The sequence below is a fragment of the Phyllobates terribilis genome, unplaced genomic scaffold (assembly GCF_046119375.1).
Source record: "Phyllobates terribilis strain yellow unplaced genomic scaffold, ASM4611937v1 Scaffold_5__5_contigs__length_657084704, whole genome shotgun sequence".
NCBI lineage: Eukaryota > Metazoa > Chordata > Amphibia > Anura > Dendrobatidae > Phyllobates > Phyllobates terribilis.
The window spans coordinates 130,980,834-131,007,749 of NW_027362765.1; the positions used below are offsets into that span (position 1 = coordinate 130,980,834).

General features: G+C 42.1%; 1 protein-coding gene across 1 annotated transcript in view; it reads right to left on the reverse strand.

Moving 5' to 3' along the window:
• CDH4 (cadherin 4) overlaps positions 1 to 26,665 on the reverse strand; it is a 1,143,840-nt gene extending 1,117,175 nt beyond the window's left edge. Inside the window, exons 1-2 of the mRNA XM_073683019.1 lie at positions 26,387 to 26,665; positions 16,778 to 16,889 (exon numbers count right to left, since the gene is read on the reverse strand). Of these exons, the coding sequence (XP_073539120.1) occupies positions 16,778 to 16,889; positions 26,387 to 26,434 (160 nt within the window). The 5' untranslated portion in view covers positions 26,435 to 26,665. The remainder of the gene's footprint in view (positions 1 to 16,777; positions 16,890 to 26,386) is intronic.
• Between the last annotated feature and the right edge of the window lie 251 nt (positions 26,666 to 26,916).

A 26,916-nucleotide genomic window follows, 5' to 3' on the forward strand; every position in this document is an offset into this window, starting at 1 on the left:
GGGAAGAAGTCTTTATAATGACTGGAAAAGGATGGAGAAGACTGAGAAAGCAAAAGACTCCAATAAGAGAAGTGTTATTGCATTTTATTGCTTGGTTGTCCGCAGCTGATCGGTACAGTATTCATTATAAAGTCTGCATTGTTCTGATTCGCTGCAGGGTGACTCTCCGGTAATGTAAGGTGGTATTATTCATGGGCTGTACATTGGTACTATTGAGTAGCTGTATTGTGATACAGTTCTTTCTCTGTATGGTGGTATTATTCACTCACACTGTGATTTGGCCGCTAGGTCATGGTAATATAGGGTCATGGTGAGGAGGTATTTTATTTGTTTTGTGGTATTTTTTAACCAATGTCAGTATTCAATAAAGAGAATATGTCACCAGGTTTTTCTTACACCATCTGAGAGCACTATCACTTAGGGCAGAGACCCTGATTCAAGTGATGCATCACTTACTGGGCTACTTGCCGCAGTTTTACTAAAATCCCAGTTTTCTCTGCTGCAGATCTAGCAGTTCTCTGAATGCTGAAATCTGTATAACTCTGCACACACCACTGATTGGCAGTTTTCTGTGTACACTGTGCATAGGCAGAAAGTTGCCAATCTGTGATAGGGGAGGGGTTATAGACAACTCTTGAATATGAAGGACTACATGGCATCAGGTTTACTAGTCCTCTAGTAATAATCTGCTGATAAAACTGATTTTATCAAAACTGCAGCAAGCAGTCCAGCAAATGACCGATCACTGGAATTAAAATCACGGTCTAGCACTATGCTGCTCTCAGATTAGGAAGCAAAAACTAGTGACATGAACTTTTCTATATAGAGTAGATCCATGTTCGTGACGAGTGATAGAATAACTGTATAACTATGCAACATCCATTGACTCCATCTTGCTTACTGGTTAGTGCAGTACGCAATGTATGTATGGGTTACGCTGTGGACCACTCCGACAATGCAACATAGAAGACGTCCAGGAGATCTATGTATTCTGTTTTGCAACCTTATTGACAAAATGAATTTTAACAGTTATTCCTTATACAACGGGATCTGCCGCCCCTTAGATCATCACTGGGAGGCGAGATAGCATATTCCAGATCCGTCAGAAATAACATGATTTTGTATGGTTTCATACTATTTGTGTAGGGAAGAAAAAAGGACTCAATAGATCCAAAAATCGATCCCAGGGCTCCACTTACAACTTTAAAATTATAACTTAATGCTTTAAACACTTCTGGCTTCACCCCAATCATTTTGGAGAAGAGGGAGGCGAGGATTATGAGTCACTTTGCTTACCGAGGCACAGAGCTTTACAGATTTTAAAATAGAAACATTTTGCAGATAATCCCTATTGCAGTTCACAGTTACGTCTGGCACTTGCTGCTTCACTTTTTACCATCGCTGGCGACAAACACGTTCCATTGACACCAATGCAACAGAATCTTAAATGTTCGTTAGCTGAGATCTAATTCTGTCAAAATACTTGTCTTTGAAATAAAATAATTTTGGAAACGAGAACAAGGAAAAACCGAAAAAAACTTTTGCTACATGAATCTGTTGTTTTTTTTTGTTTTCAGTCTGATAAAGATGCATTGTTTAACACCTGGAGTAACATTACTTCTTTTCAGAAGGCTCTAGGGTTTGTGAAAAGTAACACAAGGCAGGTGTCACCCAAAGCAGCCAATGAAAGAACTGCATTCATTTTTTGAACCTTTACTAGATAAGTAATTGCTGGAGTCTAATTAATTGCAGAACGAGTCTTACTGAAAAACCTGAATTAGCATGTTAGAAATTAAATCACACAGTACCATATGGTATCACATCGCTGTGCTGTGTAACAGATGAAGAAAACTTCACTAGGGAAAAACATTCAGATCTCAACAAAATACTCTGTTTGATCCGTCCTTATACAACGGTGCACCTACCATAGTGGCAAACCAGGCAACTGCTAAAGGAACCTTGAAAGCCCCATCCCACTTGGTATTGGTTAGTGAGAGTCTATGTAGGAATCCCCTCCCCAGAGGAGCAGTATTATCGGCACACAGATAGAATGAGGAATTGACCTAAGAGTGTGGAGAAGGAAAGTGAGGTTTCATTTACACTGTTCAATATACAGTTTTAAACGACTGACGACCATCAACATGTTTACCTATTTTCTTCAGGCCGACCCTGGTTCAGATACGCACAGAATGTTCTATAATAAATTGTTCGATGTGCATAGTCTGCCATTGTCCTCTGAAGTTTACACAGGAGGGAATGATGATCTTTTGTGCAAACCAAAAGATAATGTCACACGACTGACAAATTGGGTGATTGGCAGAACGATTATCGTGAAACAAGCATTTCTAGGATTGCTCGTAAACGCATCTGAACACCTTACTTTTTTATGGGGTGACAAAACTTGGCGTCTTCAGACAAGTTTGATATCATGAGGCGCTCTCTCTTCTGTGTACGTCACTATCAACACATGCTCCTGTCAAAATTTATATGGTTGAATGTCCCATACACCCAAATAACAAATGCCTCGTGAGGGAAAATTGCACAGCAGAGGCGGACACAGACCGTAGATGGCTGCCGCGTAGGAACTGTATATAGAACCCTCTGATCCCATAGTTCATAACACATTATTTCTCTAACAATCCACCAGTAATTGTGAGGTTTATTAGCTTATACCCTTTCATTCAATCCAGTTGATAATGGGAAACTGCCTTTAAGACGGCAGCATGCCCCTTAAGCTATTTGACCTTCACCAATCGTATGTCCGCAACTGTTGTACAGGCCACTGAAAAATTCAAGTTTCCAATCAGAAAAGTACTTGAAAATTATCATGACACATTAATTTGACGGACCTTTATAAATCATGCTATCATATTAAAGGGGGTGCCTGTGATGAGTCAACCCCTATAAGCAGTGGAGGAAGACTCAGTATTCATTCAGAAAGGAATAAACCCATATCTTAAGGCCCTTATACACTATACTTATACTTAGACTAATGTCAGCCAAACCCGATGATATTGAAGGGTTCAGCCAACACTATAATGTGTATGGGGACACCGGCCAACTGATGGTTGGGGAAGATGTCAATCGGGCATGTCCAATTTCGGACTGCCAATCGCATTGTTCTCCTGGAGATAAGCGGATAGCCGAAGCCGGCGGATTTCTGTCAGGAAATGTGAGGGAAAGACTAAGTGCACAACAATGGGAAGAGAGGGAAAAAGCCCAAACACTAGGGAAAGGGGAAGTGAAGACCCCTTAGGCAGATCTGACAACACCCTGACTCCCCTAATGTCCCTAAATACGTTCTGCACCTATCGCCAAGCAGGAAACCTAATACCTGACTGCCCCTAGCGATAGGTCCTAGGGAGGGGACGGGGTGAGCACTAGTCAGCCCCCACTGCAACTAAAGACAAACAGGTAAACAGACAAGGGAAAACACTTAGCTTCAGAAGACACCAGAGAGATCAGGCCAACTATAATCCATGGGTGCTCCCAGAAGACACTAGCCGACTACTAGTACTTTAAACCTGGACAGAGGAAAATAGAGCTATCACCGGCGACTCTCTGAAGAGACTGAAGGTATTTAAACATCCAGCAAGGGTGTGTCAATTAGCAGCAGAATGTGAAGGTGACTGTTAGGTGGTCCTAGAAGGATATCACTATACTACAGAGATAAAAAGATCAAGAAGGTGCCTGCAGTGCCAAGCGCAATGACCTTCTACAGCTGGATCCAGAACAACTGTCTGTCACACCTGACACACCCGTTACAATTTCTCAGCGAAAACAGGACCACTTTGCCGAACGAGCGCACCTATGTATGGGAGAGTCTGCCGAGATGGCTGTTGGCCAAACGATCGGTTGGCCAACAGCCATCTAAGGTGTATAGGGGCCTTTGGGCAACTTCTACTGGACATTATTGGTCCTTCTACTTCTTAGTATAGGTATCATGGAGTACACACAGTTTAACAGGGGGAATGTTTCAAAGCTTCTGTGCCAGTTTTCTGGCATCAAAAAAAGTTTTTAGCTATGAAAATGATGTTTTAATCAGATTTATGAACTATGCCTTTTATTAAAATGTCAAGAAAGAAAAGTCTCAAACTCATTCCAGTAAGGGCATTGTATGAAAAGTGAACTAACATTTCTAGACAGAAATGTAAATTTTTAAAATGCGTCAAATTTGTCACACATTGAGCAATATTTTGATAAATTTGGTACAAATTACAGTGACCCAGCTGCAAGGAAAAGTGAATTTTAAAAGTCCCCTCATGGTATCTTCAGCCGCTAAGACTTGTGTCATTTCAAATAAAACATAAAAAAAATGGGCATTTCACACACGGATGTATTGGGCTTCTGTACTGTAACTGAAGTGGGTTTCAATCCTCATTAGCTCCAATTTGTGTCACTCAGACGGAGGAGAATAAAGCCTCCGCTGGACTGTGTCGTGGGATAAAATAGCTTATCTGCAGACAGGAATCCATCAGATTACACAGTTCGTTATGTATTGTGCCAAATGCACTAAAACGGACGATATGACACAGCTAGATACACATAATTCTCTGTGATATACTTGTGGCACCATACCATGAAATATGCTCGTTCCAAGATGGAGCATTGAGGAGACAGGGTGCGGATTTAAAAGATTGGCTTCAGTGAAGTGACTACAATCTTGCCTTAGTTCCTGAAACTTGGCAGAAAGCACTTAGAGAATGAGGGCTAACACCACAATGACGTTATCAGCATGGACTGTGCAGTTACATCCAGGCTTGGACTGGCCCACAGGAGAACAGGAAAATCCTCCGGTGGGCCACCACCCTCTTATATGAGTAGTACTTGGCACAATATACTTGATTCATCATATACAGACAAAGGCAGCATCTTATTAATTTAACAGTCAACGCAGTTTATTGCTGTTGAAATTTGTGAATGAGGATAAAGTCACATTTACATGTAGCTGAAAAGTGGGGTCCTGGAGTTGGTTACTGGTGGTCCCATGGCACCCCAGTCCAAGCCTGGTTACATCACATTATTCTCCGCATACATTGCTCTATTTTATCCTATACGTTACAAAGATTTGCAGTCCACATTTTCCAGTCATATGGCCACATTGCTCTAAACATACAGGGCATACAGGTAATTACATGGACGTGACAAACCATAAACCAAGGTCACATATAAAGCACCGACATATAACCTCACACTGAATGAATTTGTCGCTTCATACTGCCATTGTGAGGATTTAACACTTTGCACCCAGAACTGCTTTTTAATATCGAGTCTATATGACAGATATAAATCTTACCATTAGGGCATTGTAAAAAAACAGATGAAATATGGTTGATCCGTATGAGATACGTTTTTCTTTTTCGCACCCATAAACTTGAATGGGCAAGTCTCTGAAATACCAAAGACACTACAGTCTTGGCTAAAGGTTTTGAGACTGACACAAATTTTTGGTTTTCACAGTTTGTTGCTTGAGATTTTTTAGTCAGATGTTTCTATGGTTACTGAAGTAAAATTATCAGCATTTCATAAGTTTTTAAACTTTTATTAACTAATACATCAAGTTTATGCAAAGACTCAATATTTATGATTCTATACATCATGCTGATCACACAGGGACCCATTTCACCCATGCGATCAGCAGCAGGAGCCCGGCTGATATACATAGCCAGATTGTTTTATCGGATAGCACTTGGCCCAATGTTATACTATGGTGCACTGGAGAGCTGCGATTTTTTTTGCTCGGAGGATGCTGTGAGTGGCACCACAAATCGGACCACGTGCACCTATACAAATCTATGGGTGCGTGTGAAACATCGGATTGCATTCGGACGTCATCCGATGCAGTCAGATGTGCGCACATGCAAGACAATCGGATCACACTCAGATGACACTCGGCTCAAACTTTGACAGTATTTCATCTGAATGTCATTAGCATAATCGGCCCGATTCTCTCGCATGACAGTGAGAGCACCAATCCCCGCAGTTCTCTTAACTAATTCTCAACCATCCTTAGACTTTTATGCTACGTTCCGACGATGAGCTTTTGGTGCGTTTTTGATGCTGTGTATTTTCGCTGTGTAAAAAAAGCAGCGTCTTACAGTTCCACCAAAGTGGATGGGATTTACAGAACTCTCATGCCTACTGTGCTTCTTTTTTACTCAGCATAAGCAGATACACTGAGTTTTATGTGCGGACACATTACACAACAGAAAAAAGACAAAAAAACGCAGTGTCAAAATAGTGATAAAAACGCATGTTAAAAAAAAAAAAGCAATAAAAGACCGCAAGTAACCTAATTTAGATAATAGGTGCAGAAATTCTGCAACATCAAAAATTCACCAAAAGCTCATCGTGGGAACGTAGCCCAAATGTCCAGGTGATTAGCATTCTGTTCTGCAGTAACATTCTAAAACGCCACTGCATACTACAGCAGCTGCACAAGATCATGCAGCTGCAGGAATGGGAGATTGGCTGACAGACACAGCCAGACTCCCATACAGAAGGCAGACAGGGTTAAATTATATATATATTATATATACAGTTAGGTCCATATAGATTTGGACAGAGACAACATTTTTCTAATTTTGGTTCTAGACATTACCACAATGAATTTTAAACAAAACAATTCAGATGCAGTTGAAGTTCAGACTTTCAGCTTTCATTTGAGGGTATCCACATTAAAATTGGATTAAGGGTTTAGGAGTTTCAGCTCCTTAACATGAGCCACCCTGTTTTAAAGGGACCAAAAGTAATTGGACAATTGACTCCAAGGCTATTTCATGGACAGGTGTGGGCAATCCCTTTGTTATGTCATTCTCAATTAAGCAGATAAAAGGCCTGGAGTTGATTTGAGGTGTGGTGCTTGCATTTGGAAGGTTTTGCTGTGAAGTAAACATGCGGTCAAAGGAGCTCTCCATGCAGGTGAAACAAGCCATCATTAAGCTGCAAAAACAGGAAAAAAAACATGCGAGAAATTGCTACAATATTAGGAGTGGCAAAATCTACAGTTTGGTACATCCTGAGAAAGAAAGAAAGCACTGGTGAACTCATCAATGCAAAAAGACCTGGGCACCACGGAAGACAACAGTGGTGGATGATCGCAGAATAATCTCCATGGTGAAGAGAAACCCCTTCACAACAGCCAACCAAGTGAACAACACTCTCCAGGATCCAAATCTACCATAAAGAGAAGACTGCATGAAAGTAAATACAGAGGGTTCACTGCACATTCATAAGCATCAAGAATAAAAAGGCTAGACTGGACTTTTGCCAAAAATCATCTAAAAAAGCCAGCACAGTTCTGGAAGAACATTCTTTGGACAGATGAAACCAAGATCAACCTCTACCAGAATGATGGAAAGAGAAAAGTATGGCGAAGGCGTGGTACAGCTCATGATCCAAAGCATACCACATCATCTGTAAAACACGGCGGAGGCAGTGTGATGGCTTGGGCATGCATGGCTGCCAGTGGCACTGGGTCACTAGTGTTTATTGATGATGTGACACAGGACAGAAGCAGCCGAATGAATTCTGATGTATTCAGAGCCATACTGTGTGCTCAGATACAGCCAAATGCAGCCAAACTGATTGGTCGTCGTTTCATACTACAGATGGACAATGACCCAAAACATAAAGCCAAAGCTCCAGGAGTTTATTAAAGCAAAGAAGTGGAATATTCTTGAATGGCCAAGTCAGTCACCTGATCTCAACCCAATTGAGCATGCATTTCACTTGTTAAAGACTAAACTTCAGACAGAAAGGCCCACAAACAAACAGCAACTGAAAACCACCGCAGTGAAGGCCTGGCAGAGAATCAAAAAGGAGGAAACACAGCGTCTGGTGATGTCCATGAGTTCAAGACTTCAGGCAGTCATTGCCAACAAAGGGTTTTCAACCAAGTACTAGAAGGAACATTTTATTTACAATTATTTAATCTGTCCAATTACTTTTGGTCCCTTTATAAACAGGGTGGCACATGTTAAGGAGCTGAAACTCCTAAACCCTTCATCTAATTTTAATGTGGATACCCTCAAATGAAAGCTGAAAGTCTGAACTTCAACTGCATCTGAATTGTTTTGTTTAAAATTCATTGTGGTAATGTGTAGAAAGAAAATTAGAAAAATGTTGTCTCTGTCCAAATATATATGGACCTAACTGTTTATATATCAGTAAGAGTGGTGTGGGAAGGAGACATCTTGGAACTACATTGGATCAGTTTTGTCTTTCACTGTATTCCCTTGCTGGTTATTCAAACTGTGTTTTCTCTTAAATACAGCAGCACTTTAAAGTAAAATATACTCTGGCCAGCATGAATATAATGACTGGCTATCTTTAAACAATTTTGTATATGCAATATAAAGAACTTTTAAATGTTTTCTCATTTAGATGTTCAAATAATTTTTGTAACTTTTTTTGTGATACGTGGGGCCAAATATTTATGTTATTTTCCATTTATATATATTTTTTTAATATTTACTTAATTTTTTTTACCGTACGTTCATTATGTTCTGGAGAGGCACCTCAGCATAATAATGGTCTTTAAATGGCGAAATCGATGCAAACTGAATTTCCCTGTCGATTTCGAGCAAATCAGCCAAATATAAATTTTACTAGATTAGCTTATCTCAATTACAAAAATAGAAAACTAGCTATTAATAATCTATTAATGCTAAAACTAATTGTGGACTTCCTAATGGCCATCATAACTCTGCATTTCCTAGACACCATTAGATAGATGACAACTAGAGTACACACCCTACATACATACCATGTGGGGGCACACAGCAAAAAGCCTTTCTCACCTACTTTGTTTATGGACTGTGGGAAGAAACTTTCAAGTAATTGTGAACCACTTAACAAAACATTTTACACCACACACATGAATGACTTTACTTACACCATGTAATACTCGTACTCTCACTTCTATGTTGTATCCTTTTATAATTAAACTAATTAATGGTTATTATGTCCAAGGGTACACTGAAGTCGTCCTTAGCTATCCTCGAGAGGGTGAATGCAGCCTCCCAATAAAAGCAAAAGCTGAAATATGGAGCTGTTTATTGTGTACTGTATCAGTAATTGCCCGCACTATTGCTCCCTTGGGTGGAAGAGGCCATACATACTACTGTACATCGAGGTAGGGGTTAAACAAGGTGCATATGGGGCAGTTCTGATGCTAGACTGTTAAGCATTACTGAGTCCTGTGTTAATTAAAGTACAAGTTGCAGTGCATGTTGCAAACGGGAAAAAAAACTCACTCTGCAGTTCTTGCATGTACAGATATACAGTAGATATAGAGATATAGAGATAGATAGATAGATAAGATTTTCATATGATACAATGGCCAAACTGTAAAGTAAATTTACACATAAGATGGAATGAACATAACATACAGAACATAAGCTACTGACTCCAATACAACAGTGCCCCTAGTGGTCACATTAGAAAAAAAAGTCTACTGTATACACTATTTAGCTTACAAAACACCTTTTTTAAATAACTACAAGTTTTACTACTTCAGACTCTTTGTTATATGAGAAAAAAGATATAAATGATAAGAAAAAAGATGACCAACATCAACAAGACAGATCAGTAGCAGACGTCATGAGCACACCAATAAGAAGCCTGGTGATCCAAACAGAAGAGAAGGCAAACAGTCAGTCCGCACTTAACATTATCCAATCAGTGGCAACTTAAGACTCAGAGGTTTTTGCATAGCACTTAAACTAAGCCATGAATTCTTGAAGAACATGCAATAATGATAGGAAAATCCCAAAATAATGCAGTGGACCTATAGTTTCTGAGAAAAATATAAAACCTGACAGAGGATGAAATTCTAAGACTTTTCACAAATAGATGTCATTAGCAAATCAGATCATTTCCTTCAGTATTACAGGGACAAAGGATTTATTTCTCCAAGAGTGAGTGCAGAATCTGGTGACATTCTTATCTTGGAGAGATACCTACTATGGGTGGGGGAGCTGAATATACACAGCATTTGCATGGTAAAGTGAAGCAATGTGCCCGTTTCGCTGTTTTGTCCAGTTGCTGTGCCATACAATACAATGGTAAAACTATTTCACCTATTTTTTCTTACATTTCTTTAAGGCAAACTACAAGTGTGGCAAATTATTTCACCAATGTATCCCAATGGTTTGCGAATCAATGAAATATAAATCAGGTGAAAATGTTCATCTCCAGCCAGGAGTCTGAACTTTACTTCATACAGAATATTATTATTTATCGGCAATGCAATAACATGTCTGTGTATACTGCAGTGCAGATATATGAGAAGGACACAGCTGCTTGTAAAGGGTTATTTATCAACTGGAGGACATAGCAGCTTCTAAAATATTCGTACACTAAAAGTAGAAATAGTATTTTGTAAAAGGTTAATGGGGAACATAGCTGTTTCTAAGGACCATTTTTACTTTTTCTAATCATATATATTTCAGAAAGTTATATTAGTCTTTTTTCTTGATGAAGGAGGTAATAGGTCCTCTGTAATGGATAAAAAAAAAATTCTGAAAATTTAAAGCTGCTTTCTCAGTATGTGGATGAACTAAGGTAAATAGGGGCTGAGTTGAAATAACAGCTCCAGAAACAGCGTCTAGCTTGTCCATATATTTTGCCTGGTATTGCAGCAATACTATTTATTTTCAATTATATGGAAACAATACCAGACACAGCCCATGGACGAGAGCTTTGCTGGTTCTTAAAAAAACAACCCTTCCAAAAAAAACTGTATTTTTTTTTTCTAATTCAAGACAAGCTTTTTAAAGAAGCACACCCTCTTAATATATTGCAGTCATCATATTATACAGCCCTGTGTACTTAAAATTGCTAATTTTTCCCTTCTACCCAGTTAATTCTTCTCTTTTCCTTTAGGTTTATAACATCACCCTATTAAAAACTGACTAACTGAATCCTTCTAAGCTCTATGTAGAAACACTAAGTCCCTTTTCCCTGCATGAGTCATCATTAGAAGTACAATCTTACATCACTGCAAGGTCCCTGGCAGGGGGGAGGAGGGAGCAGCTGGGTCAGGAGTTGAAGAGGGGGATGATTCATGGAGGTAAAAGAGACTTCCTGCTTCTACATAGAGAAAAAACACAACTACTGCTTGACTCAAATTGAGCAAGGGACTACCAGAGCTATTAGAGGGCAGCAAGTCTACATTAACAAGATGAAGGAAAACTCTGCTAAGAGTCAGTCACAGAGAGTAACTGAATCAACAAGTGAGAAAATAAAAGGGAAAACAAATCTCTAATGGAAAAAAAAGACTTTATTACAATAAGATTAGACTTTACTACAGCTCCCGAATTCACCCATGTCTACAAATCTCTATTCCAGCAAAACAACTTCCTGGCAATAATTACAATGTCATCTCCCTGAGAATTTTGTCTTGGACGTATGACACTTTAATTTTGTTTTAAATCCTTCGAGGTAAAAGCCTCTCGCTGAACTGGAACACCGGCCGCGGAGAGAATCTGCAAGTCTGCAGTAATCCAAGTGTTCCCATTAAATCATAGATGAACCATACTTCAGAGCTCTGGTCACTGGCTAAGCATCATGGGAAAAGTGGTTCTGCATCTCAGCCTTGTTTGCAATGTCTGCTCTGTGTCACAAAATACCAAAATCCATGGTAGCTTTACAACATCCAAATCTGGGGTACAGGAGGAATACAGGACATGCATAAAGACAGACAGACATAGCAATAGATAGAGACGAGAGCTAGATAGAAAGCTACAGATAGAGAGAGATTGAGAGATATAGATTGAAAGACATATAGATATTGAGATAGATATATAGAGAGAGATAGATAGATAGATATGAAAGATAGATAGAGATTGAGCGATAGATAGAGAACTAGATAGAGATTGAGAGACAGATAGATATTGAGATAGATAGAGAGAGCTAGATAGCGAGAGCTAGATAGAGAGAGCTAGATAGCTAGAGCTAGATAGCTAGAGCTAGATAGAGAGAGCTAGATAGAGAGAGCTAGATAGAGAGAGCTAGATAGAGAGAGCTAGATAGAGAGAGCGATGATAGCTAGAGAGCTAGATAGAGAGAGCTAGATAGAGAGAGCTAGATAGAGAGAGCTAGATAGAGAGAGAGCTAGATAGCGAGAGCTAGATAGCGAGAGCTAGATAGAGAGAGCTAGATAGAGAGAGCGATGATAGCTAGAGAGCTAGATAGAGAGAGCTAGATAGAGAGAGCTAGATAGAGAGAGCTAGATAGAGAGAGCGATGATAGCTAGAGAGCTAGATAGAGAGAGCTAGATAGAGAGCTAGATAGAGAGAGCTAGATAGAGAGAGCGATGATAGCTAGAGAGCTAGATAGCGAGAGCTAGATAGAGAGAGCTAGATAGAGAGAGCTAGATAGAGAGCGCTAGATAGAGAGCGCTAGATAGAGAGCGCTAGATAGAGAGCGCTAGATAGAGAGCGCTAGATAGAGAGCGCTAGATAGAGAGCGCTAGATAGAGAGAGCGATGATAGCTAGAGAGCTAGATAGCGAGAGCTAGATAGAGAGAGCGATGATAGCTAGAGAGCTAGATAGAGAGAGCTAGATAGAGAGAGAGAGCTAGATAGAGAGAGAGAGCTAGATAGAGAGAGAGCTAGATAGAGAGAGAGAGCTAGATAGAGAGAGAGAGCTAGATAGAGAGAGAGCGATGATAGAGAGAGCGATGATAGAGAGAGCGATGATAGAGAGAGCGATGATAGAGAGAGCGATGATAGAGAGAGCGATGATAGATAGATAGATAATAAAAAATATAGATAACATACATAGGCGGAGAGGCAGTGTGACAGTAAAATGATAATCGATAGATAGACGGACATTTAGTAAGCGTGAAGATAAATCTGAGTAAAAAAGGGTAAAAATCATTAATAGTTTGTTCCCAAGTAGCATAAACATGGCAGATTAAATCCGCTGCGTTTTAGAGTGCTAGCATTGAGCACTAGAATTTAAGAAATCTCATGCCCACATTGTAAAACATATTTGCAGTGTAAATTGCCCGGCGCCGTGTACTTAAATCCCTGGCATGGTAATTTATCTTGGGGATGTCAGTGCCTATGTTTCACCCATTGCATTGCATGTCCACCGCAGAGATACAGCATAGGAGCATCCTCTCCATGTGGGGACATGCTGCGTATCGTCTATCCAGATCTGCAGCTCGTTAGATCCATAGTGCATTACAGTATCAGCAAAATGAATGAGACTTTACTTATCCACACACTGCAGTAACAAGAGACAGATCCAAAACAAAAGAAAATCTGCACTTGTGAACGAACCCAACTGCTGCAGATTTTTTCGGAGTATTTGAAGTCATTCTGCAGCAATTCGAGAGCAAAATCCGCATTGTATATTTGTGGCAGATTTCACCCTATGCAGATTTTCATTGCATATTTACATAAGGAATTCACATGCTGCAGAATTCAAAACCCACCTTGTAGGATGATTTCCAAGCAGAAAATCTCATCTACGACGCTTCTAATGCATTAGGCTATGTTCACACGTTGCGTTTTTCCAGCGTTCTTTTTGTGCAAATTAAAAGCTGTTTTTTTTACAGTATCAGGAAAAGCTATGAGATTTTAGAAATTTCATTCACACGTTGGTTTGTTTTTTCCTGATTTAATTTGAGAACTGCATTTGAAATTCTTTGTTTTTGCAGCATTTTTTCACCCATAGAAAACAATGAGAGTGAAAAAAACACTGCAAAAAAACCCAAAAAAAACGCAACAAGTGTTTTTGATGAATAAAACTAGCTTTATTAAACATCTAAGCACACATATAATCCGCATCCAAAAAATGCAGCGAAAACATTGCAAAACGTGAGTTTTGAATGCAGCATTCTTACTGCCAAGATCGCTGTGTGAACATAGCCTTATACTACTGGTTTTCCACGTGCAAATCAGAGGCAAAAATCTGCAGCTAAATTGCTATGTGTGCATTTACCCTTAGAACATGATAAAAACCACCCACTGCCTTAAAGGGGTTGGCCACTTTCTCTTGTTAGTGCAGCTTTCCTCTGTCAAAAAATGTCCGCTGGTGGAGGAGCATGTGAAAAGCAGCTTTCCCATGTGAGATGCTATACAACAGGAGGAGGCTGATGGACCGGCCTGGTTAGGGTTGGACTGGTCCACCAGAGAACCGGAGAATCCTCCGGTGGGCCCTGGCTTCTCCTTCAGGAGAGTTCATAGTGCAAACCTTGCAGCTGTTATGGGGCTCTTGAGTTGGGGAGAAAGGTGGAACCTCAGAATCAAATCCTCTAATGGGCCCAATGTTCTTCAGTCTGACACTGGGTCTGGTCACATGCTCCTCCACCAGCGGCCATTTTTTGACAGAGAAAAGCTGCACGAACAAGAGAAAGTGGTCAATCCCTTTAAGTCTCCATGGTGTCATCATTATTATATGTATCTATGGGATGAGTACTGTGTTTGACCCTCACAGTGGTTGAATACTATGTGTAGATAATGGGTCTCCATTAACACCTTAGCACGGCCATGGAGTCTTGCAGGCAGAAAAATAATGCTTACAGATTAGTCTATTAAAAAACTGAGCTCAGCATGCCGGTCTTCCGAGAATTGGTCCATTTGCTAAAACATATGTTCAGTCTTTCTCTCAGTAGACAAACAATGAAAAAAAAAGAACCTCATCCCATTAATCCTCCGAGCTGATCCTTGTACTTTATGCCGTGACATCACACGGCTGCATTAAGTGTCGCTCACCGATACATGGATGAATAATGCAGACTCTTCTGACTTACATATAGCAAGCACATGGGTAAAAAATGTATCAGGAATATGCAAACGCATAAGGCCACATGTCACATCGATCATGTGCTGCGACCTGTATCACACACAAAAAAGATCTGTCCTCATTCAGAGAAGCAATATTTCTAATATTCACCCAGATATATGGTTTAAAGTTGTGGTGCCCAGCTGAAACAAGTTAAAGGGAATATGTCAGCAGGTTTTTGCCACCTAATCTGAGAGCAGCATGATGTAGGGACAAAGACTCTGATTCCATCAATGTGTCACTTACTGGACTGCTTGATGTGGTCTTGATAAAATCTGTTTTTTTTTCAGCAATAGATGACTAGTAAACCTGCTGCCAGGTTTACTAGTCCTTATTCATGAGCCTCCTTATATAACCCCGCCCCCCACCACTGATTGGCAGCTTACTGTTTATAGGTAGAAAGTAGCCAATCAGTGGTGGGGGCGGTGTTATACAGAGCTCAGCATTCAGAGAACTGCTAGTTCTGCAGCAGAGAAAATAGGGATTTTATCAAAACTGCAGCAAGCAGCTCAGTAAGTGATATATTGCTGGAATCAGGGTTTCTATCCCTATATCATGATGCTCTCAGATGGGGTAGCAAGAACCAGGTGACAGATTCTCTTTAAAGGGATTGCCCACCCCCAATGAAATCTTTGTCAAGCGCTGCAGCTTACCGAATCTTAACAGTATGTAATGGACACACAGCTAGGATATGGATCTACTTGCCAGTTGCAGTGGTCGTCCCGTGACCTCAGGTATGTGATTTACATGCAGGTGGTCATGTACCGACTACAGTCTAACCCACATCTTTCAAAAGAACTGTAATGGGCGTATCAGGTTTGACAGACAGTCATTCTGGATCTGGCTGTAGAAGGTCGCTGTGCTTGGCCTTTTTGATCCTTTCATCATCCCTCCCTCTTTAGGACTCAGCGGTGATCTCCACCTTCTGCTGCTAATTAACACACCCTTGCTGGATCTTTAAATACACTCAGTTGCTCCAGAGAATCACTGGTGATAGAGTAAATTCCTCTGTTCAGGTCTGAAGTTCTATCAGTCAGCTAGATTCTTCTTGGAGTTCCTTTGTGGATTGTAGTCGTCATCTCTCTGGTGTCTTCTCAAAGCGGAGTTTATCCCCTTGTCTGTTTCCCTTGTTTGTTTTAGTTGCAGTGGGGCTGACTAGTGCTCACCCCTCCCCCTCCCTACCTAGGGCCTAGCTCTAGGGTCAGCAAGGGCTAAGGTATTCTGCTCGGCGATAGGTGTGGAACCTATTTAGGAACGATAGGGGAGTCAGGGTGTTGTTAGATTTACCTAGGGGTATCCACTCTCCCTTTCCCTAGTTGTTGGGCTTCCCCCCTTTTCCCATCATCATATGCTGGGTCATTCCCATACCTAGCATGACAAAAACATTATAAGACGCGGTCGAGACTCTAGTCCGCCCATGGCCGCAAGTATGCAAATTGTATATTTGCAGTCATGTGACAACCATTGAATCCCGCAAGCAGAGAAGAATCCTAATAGTGTGTGCATTACACACCAGTAAGATTTGGCAAGCAGCAGTGATTGCCAAAGATTTCACCAGGGATGGACAACCCCTTTAAATATTTTCAGGTGCAGCCTGAAATCACTCAAAGCATGATGGGAAATGAAATAATAAAATCAAAAATCATTAATGTGTCCCAGAAGATCAGCAATTCCCCCCGACCATTCACACATGGACTGTAGAATAGGCAAGAATATTTTGGCCATTTGCATGCAGCCCTTGCAATAAAGATATACAATGCTGTACGGACACTGAGTGCACAGAGGAAGATTGGTAAAGAGCCGCGTTCTAGCTGTTACTACAAGAAATATGTTCTGGCAGGAAAAATAAAGACGCGAGGTGTGAATCATCCATAATAAAGCCATTCCGTAAATTGTCTCAAAACAGACAAAGCAAATAGACAGACTCCTGGTAACAAGATATATGACATTGACCGCTTGTTGCTTCGTTTTTGCCTACCTTTTAGAAGCTTCTGCCCCTCTTTGATGCTTGGTGATACGAGGGCCGTGTACCCCTCCTCAGAAAAGCCTGGTGTACAGCTGTGCTGTGTGGTTAGATTCCCAGTGTAAGCCTGCAGCCAAAAAAATCAAACCAATGCATTAGCGCGTGGAACAAAAAAAAGTCATACCGCGACATAAAAAAATATACATTTCTAAGAAAATGTTCCTGTATATAAAGTTCATCCATAACCTGCATAGTTTGTGTACAAGCACTGAACCAGCAGCAAAAGTGACTGCAAACAGCAATAATAATAGTATACTGTATTTTGAATAATCACAGAATATAAATGCATAGAAAATATGAACAGTTGCCGTACTGAGAATTGCATTTTCTACTCAGACTAGAAGCTGGGCTTTGTGAAGGTCTGTCTATGCAGAATATATGCATCGTACTATATATTAAATATACCTAGAATAATAACCAGATGCATGAAGAGCGTGATGTATTGCCGGCTTATTCAGGTGCACAGATTTATAATATATACTCATAAGAAGCAGAGCTGAATGTGTAATGACGATATGTTACTGCAGTTTTACACAGGTCTGTAGTAACAGCTAGCGAGTGTTCTTAAAGGAATTGTCCACTCAGGATAACTCCTGTCTTTATGCTCTATTAGCGCACATGGACATTGTAGATGGATGAGGGGCACCCTTATGTAAAGAGCAGTTAGGGCACATTGAGATTGTAGATGGGGGGCTCCCTTATGCAAAGTGTAATTAGGGCACATGGACATTGTAGATGGGGACTCCTTTATGTAAAGAGCAGTTAGGGCACATGGACATTGTAGATGGATGAGGGGCACCCTTATGTAAAGAGCAGTTAGGGCACATTGAGACTGTAAACGGGGGCTCCCTTATGTAAAGAGCAGTTAGGGCACATGGACATTGTAGACGGGGGGCTCCCTTATGCAAAGTGTAATTAGGGCACATGGACATTGTAGATGGGGACTCCTTTATGTAAAGAGCAGTTAGGGCACATGGACATTGTAGATGGATGAGGGGCACCCTTATGTAAAGAGCAGTTAGGGCACATTGAGACTGTAAACGGGGGCTCCCTTATGTAAAGAGCAGTTAGGGCACATGGACATTGTAGACGGGGGGCTCCCTTATACAAAGAGCAGTTAGGACACATGGACAGTGTAGACAGGGGGCTCCCTTATACAAAGAGCAGCTAGGGCACATGGACATTGTAGATGGATGGGTGGCTCCCTTATACAAAGAGCAGTTAGGGCACATGGACAGTGTAGACGGGGGGCTCCCTTATGTAAAGAGAAGTTAGGGCACATGGACAGTGTAGACGGGGGGCTCCCTTATGTAAAGAGTAGTTAGGGCACATGGACAGTGTAGACGGGGGGCTCCCTTATGTAAAGAGAAGTTAGGGCACATGGACAGTGTAGACGGGGGGCTCCCTTATACAAAGAGCAGTTAGGGCACATGGACAGTGTAGACGGGGGGCTCCCTTATGTAAAGAGTAGTTAGGGCACATGGACAGTGTAGACGGGGGGCTCCCTTATGTAAAGAGTAGTTAGGGCACATGGACAGTGTAGACAGGGGGCTCCCTTATACAAAGAGAAGTTAGGACATATGGACAGTGTAGACAGGGGGCTCCCTTATGCAAAGAGCAGTTAGGGCACAGGGACATTGCATATGGGGGCTCCCTTATGTAAAGAGTAGCTAGGGCACATTGAGATTGTAGACGGGGACTCCTTTATGTAAAGAGTATTTAGGGCACATGGACAGTGTACATGGGGGGCTCCCTTATACAAAGAGCAGTTAGGACACATGGACATTGTAGATGGATGGGGGGGCTCCCTTATACAAAGAGTAGTTAGGGAACATGGACATTGAAGATGTGTGTGGGGCTCCCTTATACAAAGTGTGGTTAGGGCACATGGACATTGTAGACGGGAGCACCATTATAAAAAGAGCTGTCAGGGTACATCGAGATTTTAGACAGGGGGCTCCCTTATACAAAGTGTAGTTAGGGCACATGGACAGTGTAGACGGGGGGCTCCCTTATACAAATAGCAGTTAGGACACATGGACATTGTAGATGGGTGGGGAGCTCCCTTATGCAAAGAGTAGTTAGGGCACATGGACATTGTAGATGGGTGGGGGCTCCCTTATACAAAGTGTAGTTAGGGCACATGGACAGTGTAGGTGGATGGGGGGCTCCCTTATACAAAGAGTAGTTAGGGCACATGGACATTGTAGATGGGTGTGGGGCTCCCTTATACAAAGTGTAGTTAGGGCACATTGACATTGCAGATGGGTGGGGGGCTCTCTTATACAAAGAGTAGTTAGGGCACATGGACATTGTACGTGGATGGGGGGCCCCCTTATACAAAGAGTAGTTAGGGCACATGGACATTGTAGATGGATGGGGGGGTCCCCTTATACAAAGAGTAGTTAGGGCACATGGACATTGTAGATGGGTGGGGGGCTCTCTTATACAAAGAGCAGTTAGGGCACATGGACATTGTAGATGGGTGTGGGTCTCCCTTATAGAAAGTGTAGTTAGGGCACATGGACATTGTAGACAGGGGGCTTCCTTATAAAAAGAGCTGTTAGTGTACATGGACATTGTAGATTGATGGGGGGCCCCCTTATACAAAGAGTAGTTAGGGCACATGGACATTGTAGATGGGTGGGGGGCTCTCTTATACAAAGAGCAGTTAGGGCACATGGACATTGTAGATGGGTGTGGGTCTCCTTTATACAAAGTGTAGTTAGGGCACATGGACATTGTAGACAGGGGGCTTCCTTATAAAAAGAGCTGTTAGGGTACATGGAGATTTTAGAAGGGGGGCCCCCTTATGTAAAGTGTAGTTAGGGCACATGGACATTGTAGATGGGTGGGGGGCTCCCTTATACAAAGTGTAGTTAGGGCATATGGACATTTTAGATGGGTGGTGGGCTCTCGTCTACAAAGAGTAGTTAGGGCACATGGACATTGTAGACAGGGGGCTTCCTTATAAAAAGAGCTGTTAGGGTACATGGAGATTTTAGAAGGGGGGCCCCCTTATGTAAAGTGTAGTTAGGGCACATGGACATTGTAGATGGGTGGGGGGCTCCCTTATACAAAGTGTAGTTAGGGCATATGGACATTTTAGATGGGTGGTGGGCTCTCGTCTACAAAGAGTAGTTAGGGCACATGGACATTGTAGATGGGTCGCCACCCTTACACAAAGTGTAGTTAGGGCATATGGACATTTTAGATGGGTGGTGGTCTATCTTATACAAAGAGTAGTTAGGGCACATGGACATTGTAGATGGGGGCTCCCTTATACAAAGAGCAGTTAGGGCACATGGACATTGTAGATGGGGGCTCCCTTTTCCAAATAGGGCACATGGACATTGTAGACAGGGAGCAGTTAGGGCACATGGGCAGTGTAGACCGATGGCTCCCTTATGCAAAGAGTAGTTAGGGCACATGGACAGTGTACATGGGGGGCTCCTTTATGCAAAGAGAAGTTAGGGCACATGGACATTGTAGACAAGGGGATCCTTATACAAAGAGATATTAGAGCACATGGACATTATGGCACATGGACATTGTAGATGGGGTTCTCTTATGCAAAGAGCAGTTCTCGCTCAGGTGGACTGACTTCAGTGGTTGCCTGGTAATACTACAGAATATTCCCATTGCCTACGGGAAATCTCTTGGGGTTCTAGTGGCCGAGCCCCAGAGAATGAGATTCAGCTTGCTATCAATGGGTGCTGCTTTCAGCTCGGCCACTCCTGCACTATGAAGTGAGAGCAAATTAATGATAAATTAAAGATAATTGTGTCCATTTCTGCTACAAGAACCTGGTGAGAATTAAATACCCAATGATCCGCACAATATACTGATGGAGGGGTGTGACATGAGGCACTTGTAGCCCTGAGTCTCCCACACGTGGCTTCCTTGCTTTTGGCCGGTGTAAACGCTATTGTCCACAAGTGGTACAAGAGAAGTCACACCATTACTAAACCAGGTTCAGAGCTATATCCCTGCCGTCTGTTATCAGGCTAAGAAGCCAAATAATTGGCGCTTTTATTTATTTTTTAATAATTCTTTATTTTCTTAATAGAAATTGCAAATACAAAGCAATTTAAGTCAGAAAAAACATAAACATAAAACCCCCCAAAATGAGACGTAAGTACATACAGAAAAACATGGTCACTATCAGCAGAGGTATCAAAGAATATTAACGAATGACCTACTATTAAGAAAACATGTAAGATGATGTATGATGTAAAATAAAGCAAAATGAAGGGTTGCTAGAAAGGGGATAACTGGGAGAAAGATCAATGGAGAAAATAAGGCGGCAAAGAGAGAAGGGAGAAACAAGAGGAGAGAGGTTTCAAGGTCTACGAGAAGAAGAAGGATTGTCTTTTGGTAACAAGCCCTAAGACTTCATGGTTCAAGGAAGATCATGTTTTAAGAAAATTTGGGTGTGTATGTGTTTCCCAGCTAGACAGGTCCTGTAGATGATGTGTCTCTCAGTACGGCCTGTGATCCTAATATGTGAGTCTCTAAGACAAGCTGAGGACTTCTGATGTTCCTCATGACATATTGTGTAATCATCTACAGTATATACCCCAAACAAGTAATATACGGCAAAAAAAAAAGATACTCTAACTACACAGACTTTAGGAAGCAGCAAACAAGAAATACAACTGCCACAATCCTACGTAACAAGAATGGAAATGAAAGGGAAGTGGTACTGAGCAAGGGACTACACATGAAAAAGTCAAGGCCGTACTTTGGCTGGCAAACAATGCACAAGAAGTGGTACTGTGCTGTGCATAGAGTACACAGAGATGCCAATGTGGCAAGAAGCGACAATGGAAATGTTAGCGAGCAACAAACTGGAAAGGAAGAAGAAGAAGATGAAGAAAAAGAAGATGAAGAAGAAAAAAAAGAGGATGAAGAAGAAAAAGAGGATGAAGAAGAAGAGGATGAAGAAGGAGAAAAATAATAGTAATATTTACTTGTTTAGTGCCACCATATTGCAAAGCACTTTACAATTCAAGGAGCTCAAGACAGAAAAAATATATCTAGTTTTCAAAGCAATGCAACAAGCGGTACTGTGCACATACACGTTCAAGAGGCACTAATGTGCAAATATATACCAAACATCAGCGAGAATAAGGATTTTTCTTAAAATTACTGAACAAAAATGTATAGGTTGGCCACGTATAACTCTTTATGCATAGATGTAGCAGTGCTGGCTTTGTCACAACTCATAGTGATATCGCTATGTCAAAAGACAAAAGACCACTCAGAGAGCTACAATCTCAGCTCTGCTATGTCGTTACACACAAGCAGCTCATCAATGCATAAGCTCAGCATCCAGTGTATTGATTGCATATTTAACCGATGTGTTAAAGCTGGGATACGGGTAGACCGCACTATTTCAGAGGCACATTTCCAGCTTCACTTTTTCTCTCTCTGCTTTCGGCAACAGTGGAGTTAAATTCATGAGACCTTCCCGGAGAAGCATCAGAGATTTGATTTCACCAAATTTCATCTGAAATTTGCGAAGACCTCAAGTATTTGTTCAGAGCCTATCTCCTTGGTAGCGGTTCTCAATCTGCCTTTGGGGATGGAATATGTAGTCGCAGACAGTGAAGAGTATAATGACCCTGATTAGCTCTAACAGCCTCCGCACTCTTATTTAGGGGGGAAAATATACTGCAATAGAAAAGGTTTTTTTTTTCCTTCTTCTTTCTTTTGTGCTATAATTTAGGGACAAAAAAAACATTGAATTTCATAAAGTATGAAAGGAATGGAATAGAGGCGCTGAATGTGGATCGCCGTCTACTTCATAGACCCACAATCACCTCATTTTACACAATAAGAGTTACACACCTGAAAACCGCGACTGTTACTGCAGAGCTCTGATAAAACAGATTATTATTCTTTCCATATTGGATGATTTATACAATATCTGCTCGTGTGATCAACAGTTCAGGCCACACTATGTCCTGTACAAATGCAGCAGAGCTGAGAATGACGACGTTAGTGTGTTTGTCATTTGGCATTATGCTTGCACTCTGTGGGATTTGCATAGGACTGCATGTAAAGCTACAATATTATACTAACTTACCTCACTGATCACAATGCGCTGGCAAGATTGTGCATAAAGGACTAGAAAAGCCAAATGAATTAAAATAGCAGTTTCTCCAAGAGAAGAGATCCAAGCTGTATATACACACACAATATAACTGTGTGTCGTAACTATAATACTATACATAATGTCTATTAAACACATAGGGATATGGAATATTTCTACTATCCAGTTGACCCTACATCAGTGGTCACCAACTTGTGACTGCTGTAAAACTACAACTCCCAGATCAGGGCACGCTGGGAGTTGTAGTTTTGAATACGCATGGTTGGAAAATGCTGCTATATACTATAAAAAAAGTAAAGTGCCATGGAATAAATGGCGCTATAATAAAAAATAATAATAATATAAAAATAACTATATATCGTACTGAGATCTCATATGTCACTGTATGACACATAAGGCCTTAGTACTATCCCCAGTATACTGTGTCATACAGACTGGAGAAAGGTAGCTGTCCAGTGCTGAATCCTATAGAAATCAACCAGGGAACTGGAAGAAGGGTTAAACCCGGGGCCCAAACTGTGCTGACATAAAGGCGGTACTGTGCGTTCTTCCCCTACAATAAGGGCAGGCAGAGCTAAGTGTACTTAATTTATTAAACATCACATCATGAAAAGTACATCTCAACGCCGCTAAGTGCAGAAAAGGCAGAATGCTACAAGTACGGCTGTTTATTACTTGCCTAAAAAGCCTCCCTGCATGCGTGCATTGCGTATTCAATGCAAAGACGACAGTTTGCATCCCATCACTGCATGGCTGTATTGATAATAAAATCGGACAGCGTGCGTCTATCATCACCCAACACATCCCACTAAACATAAAGGTTCCGAGTGGTGACTATAAACTGTGGGGGGATAGTTATACTCCGTCTCTATTGAGTAATTGTACGTCAATAACCAACGACAAGGACGCCATTGGTCTCATCATGGATACGTAGGTAGATTGTGCTTGCTGCCGGCTGCCCAGGCACGGTGGATGGGCAATGGAAGAGCCGGTTGTTTAGCAAGGTGATCTGCTTCTTCCCTTCACTACAGCCCTAGCCATAAATCTTAAACTCCCTGATCAAGACAGAGTGTCTTCGCAGCCGTCCCCAGCACATGGCTCTCTTTGCTATGCCCCTGCAATGGTAATGGACATTGTACTGAACGTAGAGGAGATGATTCTGCTTTGGAGCTATAGCGAAACAAGACTTTCCCTTATGCACATAAACTTAGTTTTTTGGTCACCTACCAGAATTTTTCATTTTTTTTTTTTAAAAACTTCTATAACCCTCTACATATATCAAGAAGTAGGAAAATGAGATTCTAATGCAACCAATAATGGGATAAAACAATCTTAATAGTCCTGTATGGGTGCTTTCCAGTCTTCGATCAGGCCATGCTGGGAGTTGTAGTTTTGAAATATCTGACAGCCCTTTATACTATAATAATCTTTATTTATATAGCGCCATCATATTCCACAGCACTTTACAATTCAGATACTAAATACATTGCTAATAAAACAAGGACTTTAATCCATCTCTAATGGTCTGGATCTATTTTTTTAACCTCTAAGTAGCCGTACAAGTGTAGATTAGATGCATGGCAGTCGACATCGGTCAGCAATTAAAGTGCAGCGAGCGTATAAGGCTACAGGTTGCCGGAGTTCACCAAGAAAGTGCCGGCTCCTTAATACACATATTCATTATTTGGTCCGGGAATTAGAAGACATTTATTTTTCCTTTTCTATATAGACTGGACAGACTGGAGGCTGTTATCTGGTATCTGTGTTGTAGCCACAGCTCAGCCGGCTCAGGTCACTGAACCAGAGAGGAACAGAAAAGAAAAGGATTTCAGCAGAGAGAAGAGGAGAAGAAGTGTCATCTAAAATGCCAATGAGCAGGAATGTGTGCAGCCTGCGGAGAGGGACATCTTGCTTCTCAACCCTTAAGAAAGTGCATCATTCTGTATATACATACAACTAGCATTATTTTTGGGGGGATTCTTAGACGCCAAACATCTTTGTGCCCCAGAGACAGACTACATTGTGTGCCACCGCTTCCCATGGCAGTGAATTGAAGGGTTACAATCTTGGCAGGTCGCAGGACATGTGTGCTGTATAGAGACGAGGAAGGAGGACACTTTTGCAAAGCACAGAAATGTTTGTGTCAGTGGTAACACAGCAGCATCTTTATCACTGCCATCCCATTCAGCCGGCAGAGGAATCTGCAGAGGATTCCAATCCGGGGGTTTATTTTTCTGCATTCAGTCTTTGTGAAAGCAGAAAATCTTTAGCGCTATTTCTCGCCTGCTATTTGCTCGCATTGTCCTTGCGTTCGTGCAACTGGTCAATCTATTAACTTCTGCAAATTGCTGTGTAGTGATTCCCATCTCACAGCCTGCAGAAGACAGATCATGCAGTCATTGAGTTCTCCCCGGCTCCTCTCTGCAATGCACTGCCTGCCCATACACTCACAGGTGCACAGAGGAAGGGGTTAAGCTAGGCTCCCGAAATGCCACGTCTTATTAGCCGCCTGTGAAACTATCAAGTCATATTGATCATTCATTCTGGGCGCAGGATATTGCAGATGCCTTATACCTAGTGAGGATGGCAGAGATGTGCGGGGTCTGACACCACTACCCACACACATCATTATTGATACATCGGTGCCAACATGTTACTAGAAGGGAAGGTGGCATCACATCTAGGCAGCCCCATCGCCCCTCAGCGGGTCACAGTCACACCTTCTTACTACCAGGATGGAAAGTGCTGGCAGACAGTGAGCGCCCAGTGTGCCCCACGCTGAACTTCCACCTCTAGAGGCACGCTGCCAGATAAACCAGCCCCCACAAAGAAGGGGCACATGCCTCCATTCACACAAGAGATGGCGATGCCCATGCCAGCAGATTAACCCTTTACATCATTTGGACACAAACTATCCAATCCTAATCCAGGAATTTGCAAAAAAAAAAACAACAAAATATCAGAGCTCTGAGACTTAACCCTTACCCACTGATCACTTGGCATATGCCACATGTGACAGTTAACCATCTCCCTTATCTGTCCATTCAAACTGGCATGCCAAATTAACCCCTTCCAATCCTATCGTGCGTACAGTGTGACATCTGTTATTCATTTTGGCCATTAGAATCTTGACCGATTCTAAGATCTGGATAGGAGTCTCATTAACCCCTTCAACCCACGCCCCAATGACCACTTGGCACACAGGAGGTACAGATGGGTAGTTATTAACCGTTCCAGTGCCATTTCCATGGGCAGGGTTGTCCCTCACGAGCTATAGGGTTAATGAACCATCCTCAGTTAACCCCTTCCACTTATGCAGGTGAACTCATTTCGAAATGTCCATGGAGAGGAATGTGACAGGTGCCAGAGGGTGATGGACACATCTAAGAGGAGTAGCACTCTCCAATACTCCATGAGTGCATAGTAAGAGGAGGATGCCCACTTACCCCCAGTGCCCCTGGCAGAACCAACAGCAGCAGCAGAACCCCTGGCATCTTGTACCCAGACCGGACTCTTGATCCCAGCAGCCAAGTGTCCAGAGCGTCCCCAGTATTTGCAGGAATGTCAGTCCTCCCTTCAGTCCTACACGTCCCGATGCCGGTGTGGAGGCTCCGCTGCCCCCGGGCGCTGCCGCTTGCCGCCCAGTCTCTCCCCCGCTCTGAGCTGCAGGTGAACGGGCTGCACCAGCTGAGCGCAGCACTAGCCACGCCTCCTCCAGCTGACTGACGTCCAGACCACACCCACCACGGAGGTACTGTCAGCAGAGCCACGCCCCCACTCAGTTCGCTGAGTGACACGGAGGCCGAGCACGCTGACACAAAGCTCCGCCCCACCAAGTGTCCTGACTGACAGCACGGCCACGCCCGCTACAAGATCTGTGAATGGCAAAACGTGCCCGTACTGCTGGGCAGCGCCTCTAGCGGACGGTTCACATAATGCAGTCTGAAAGCGCAAGGCAGGGTGAAGTGGTGGAAGC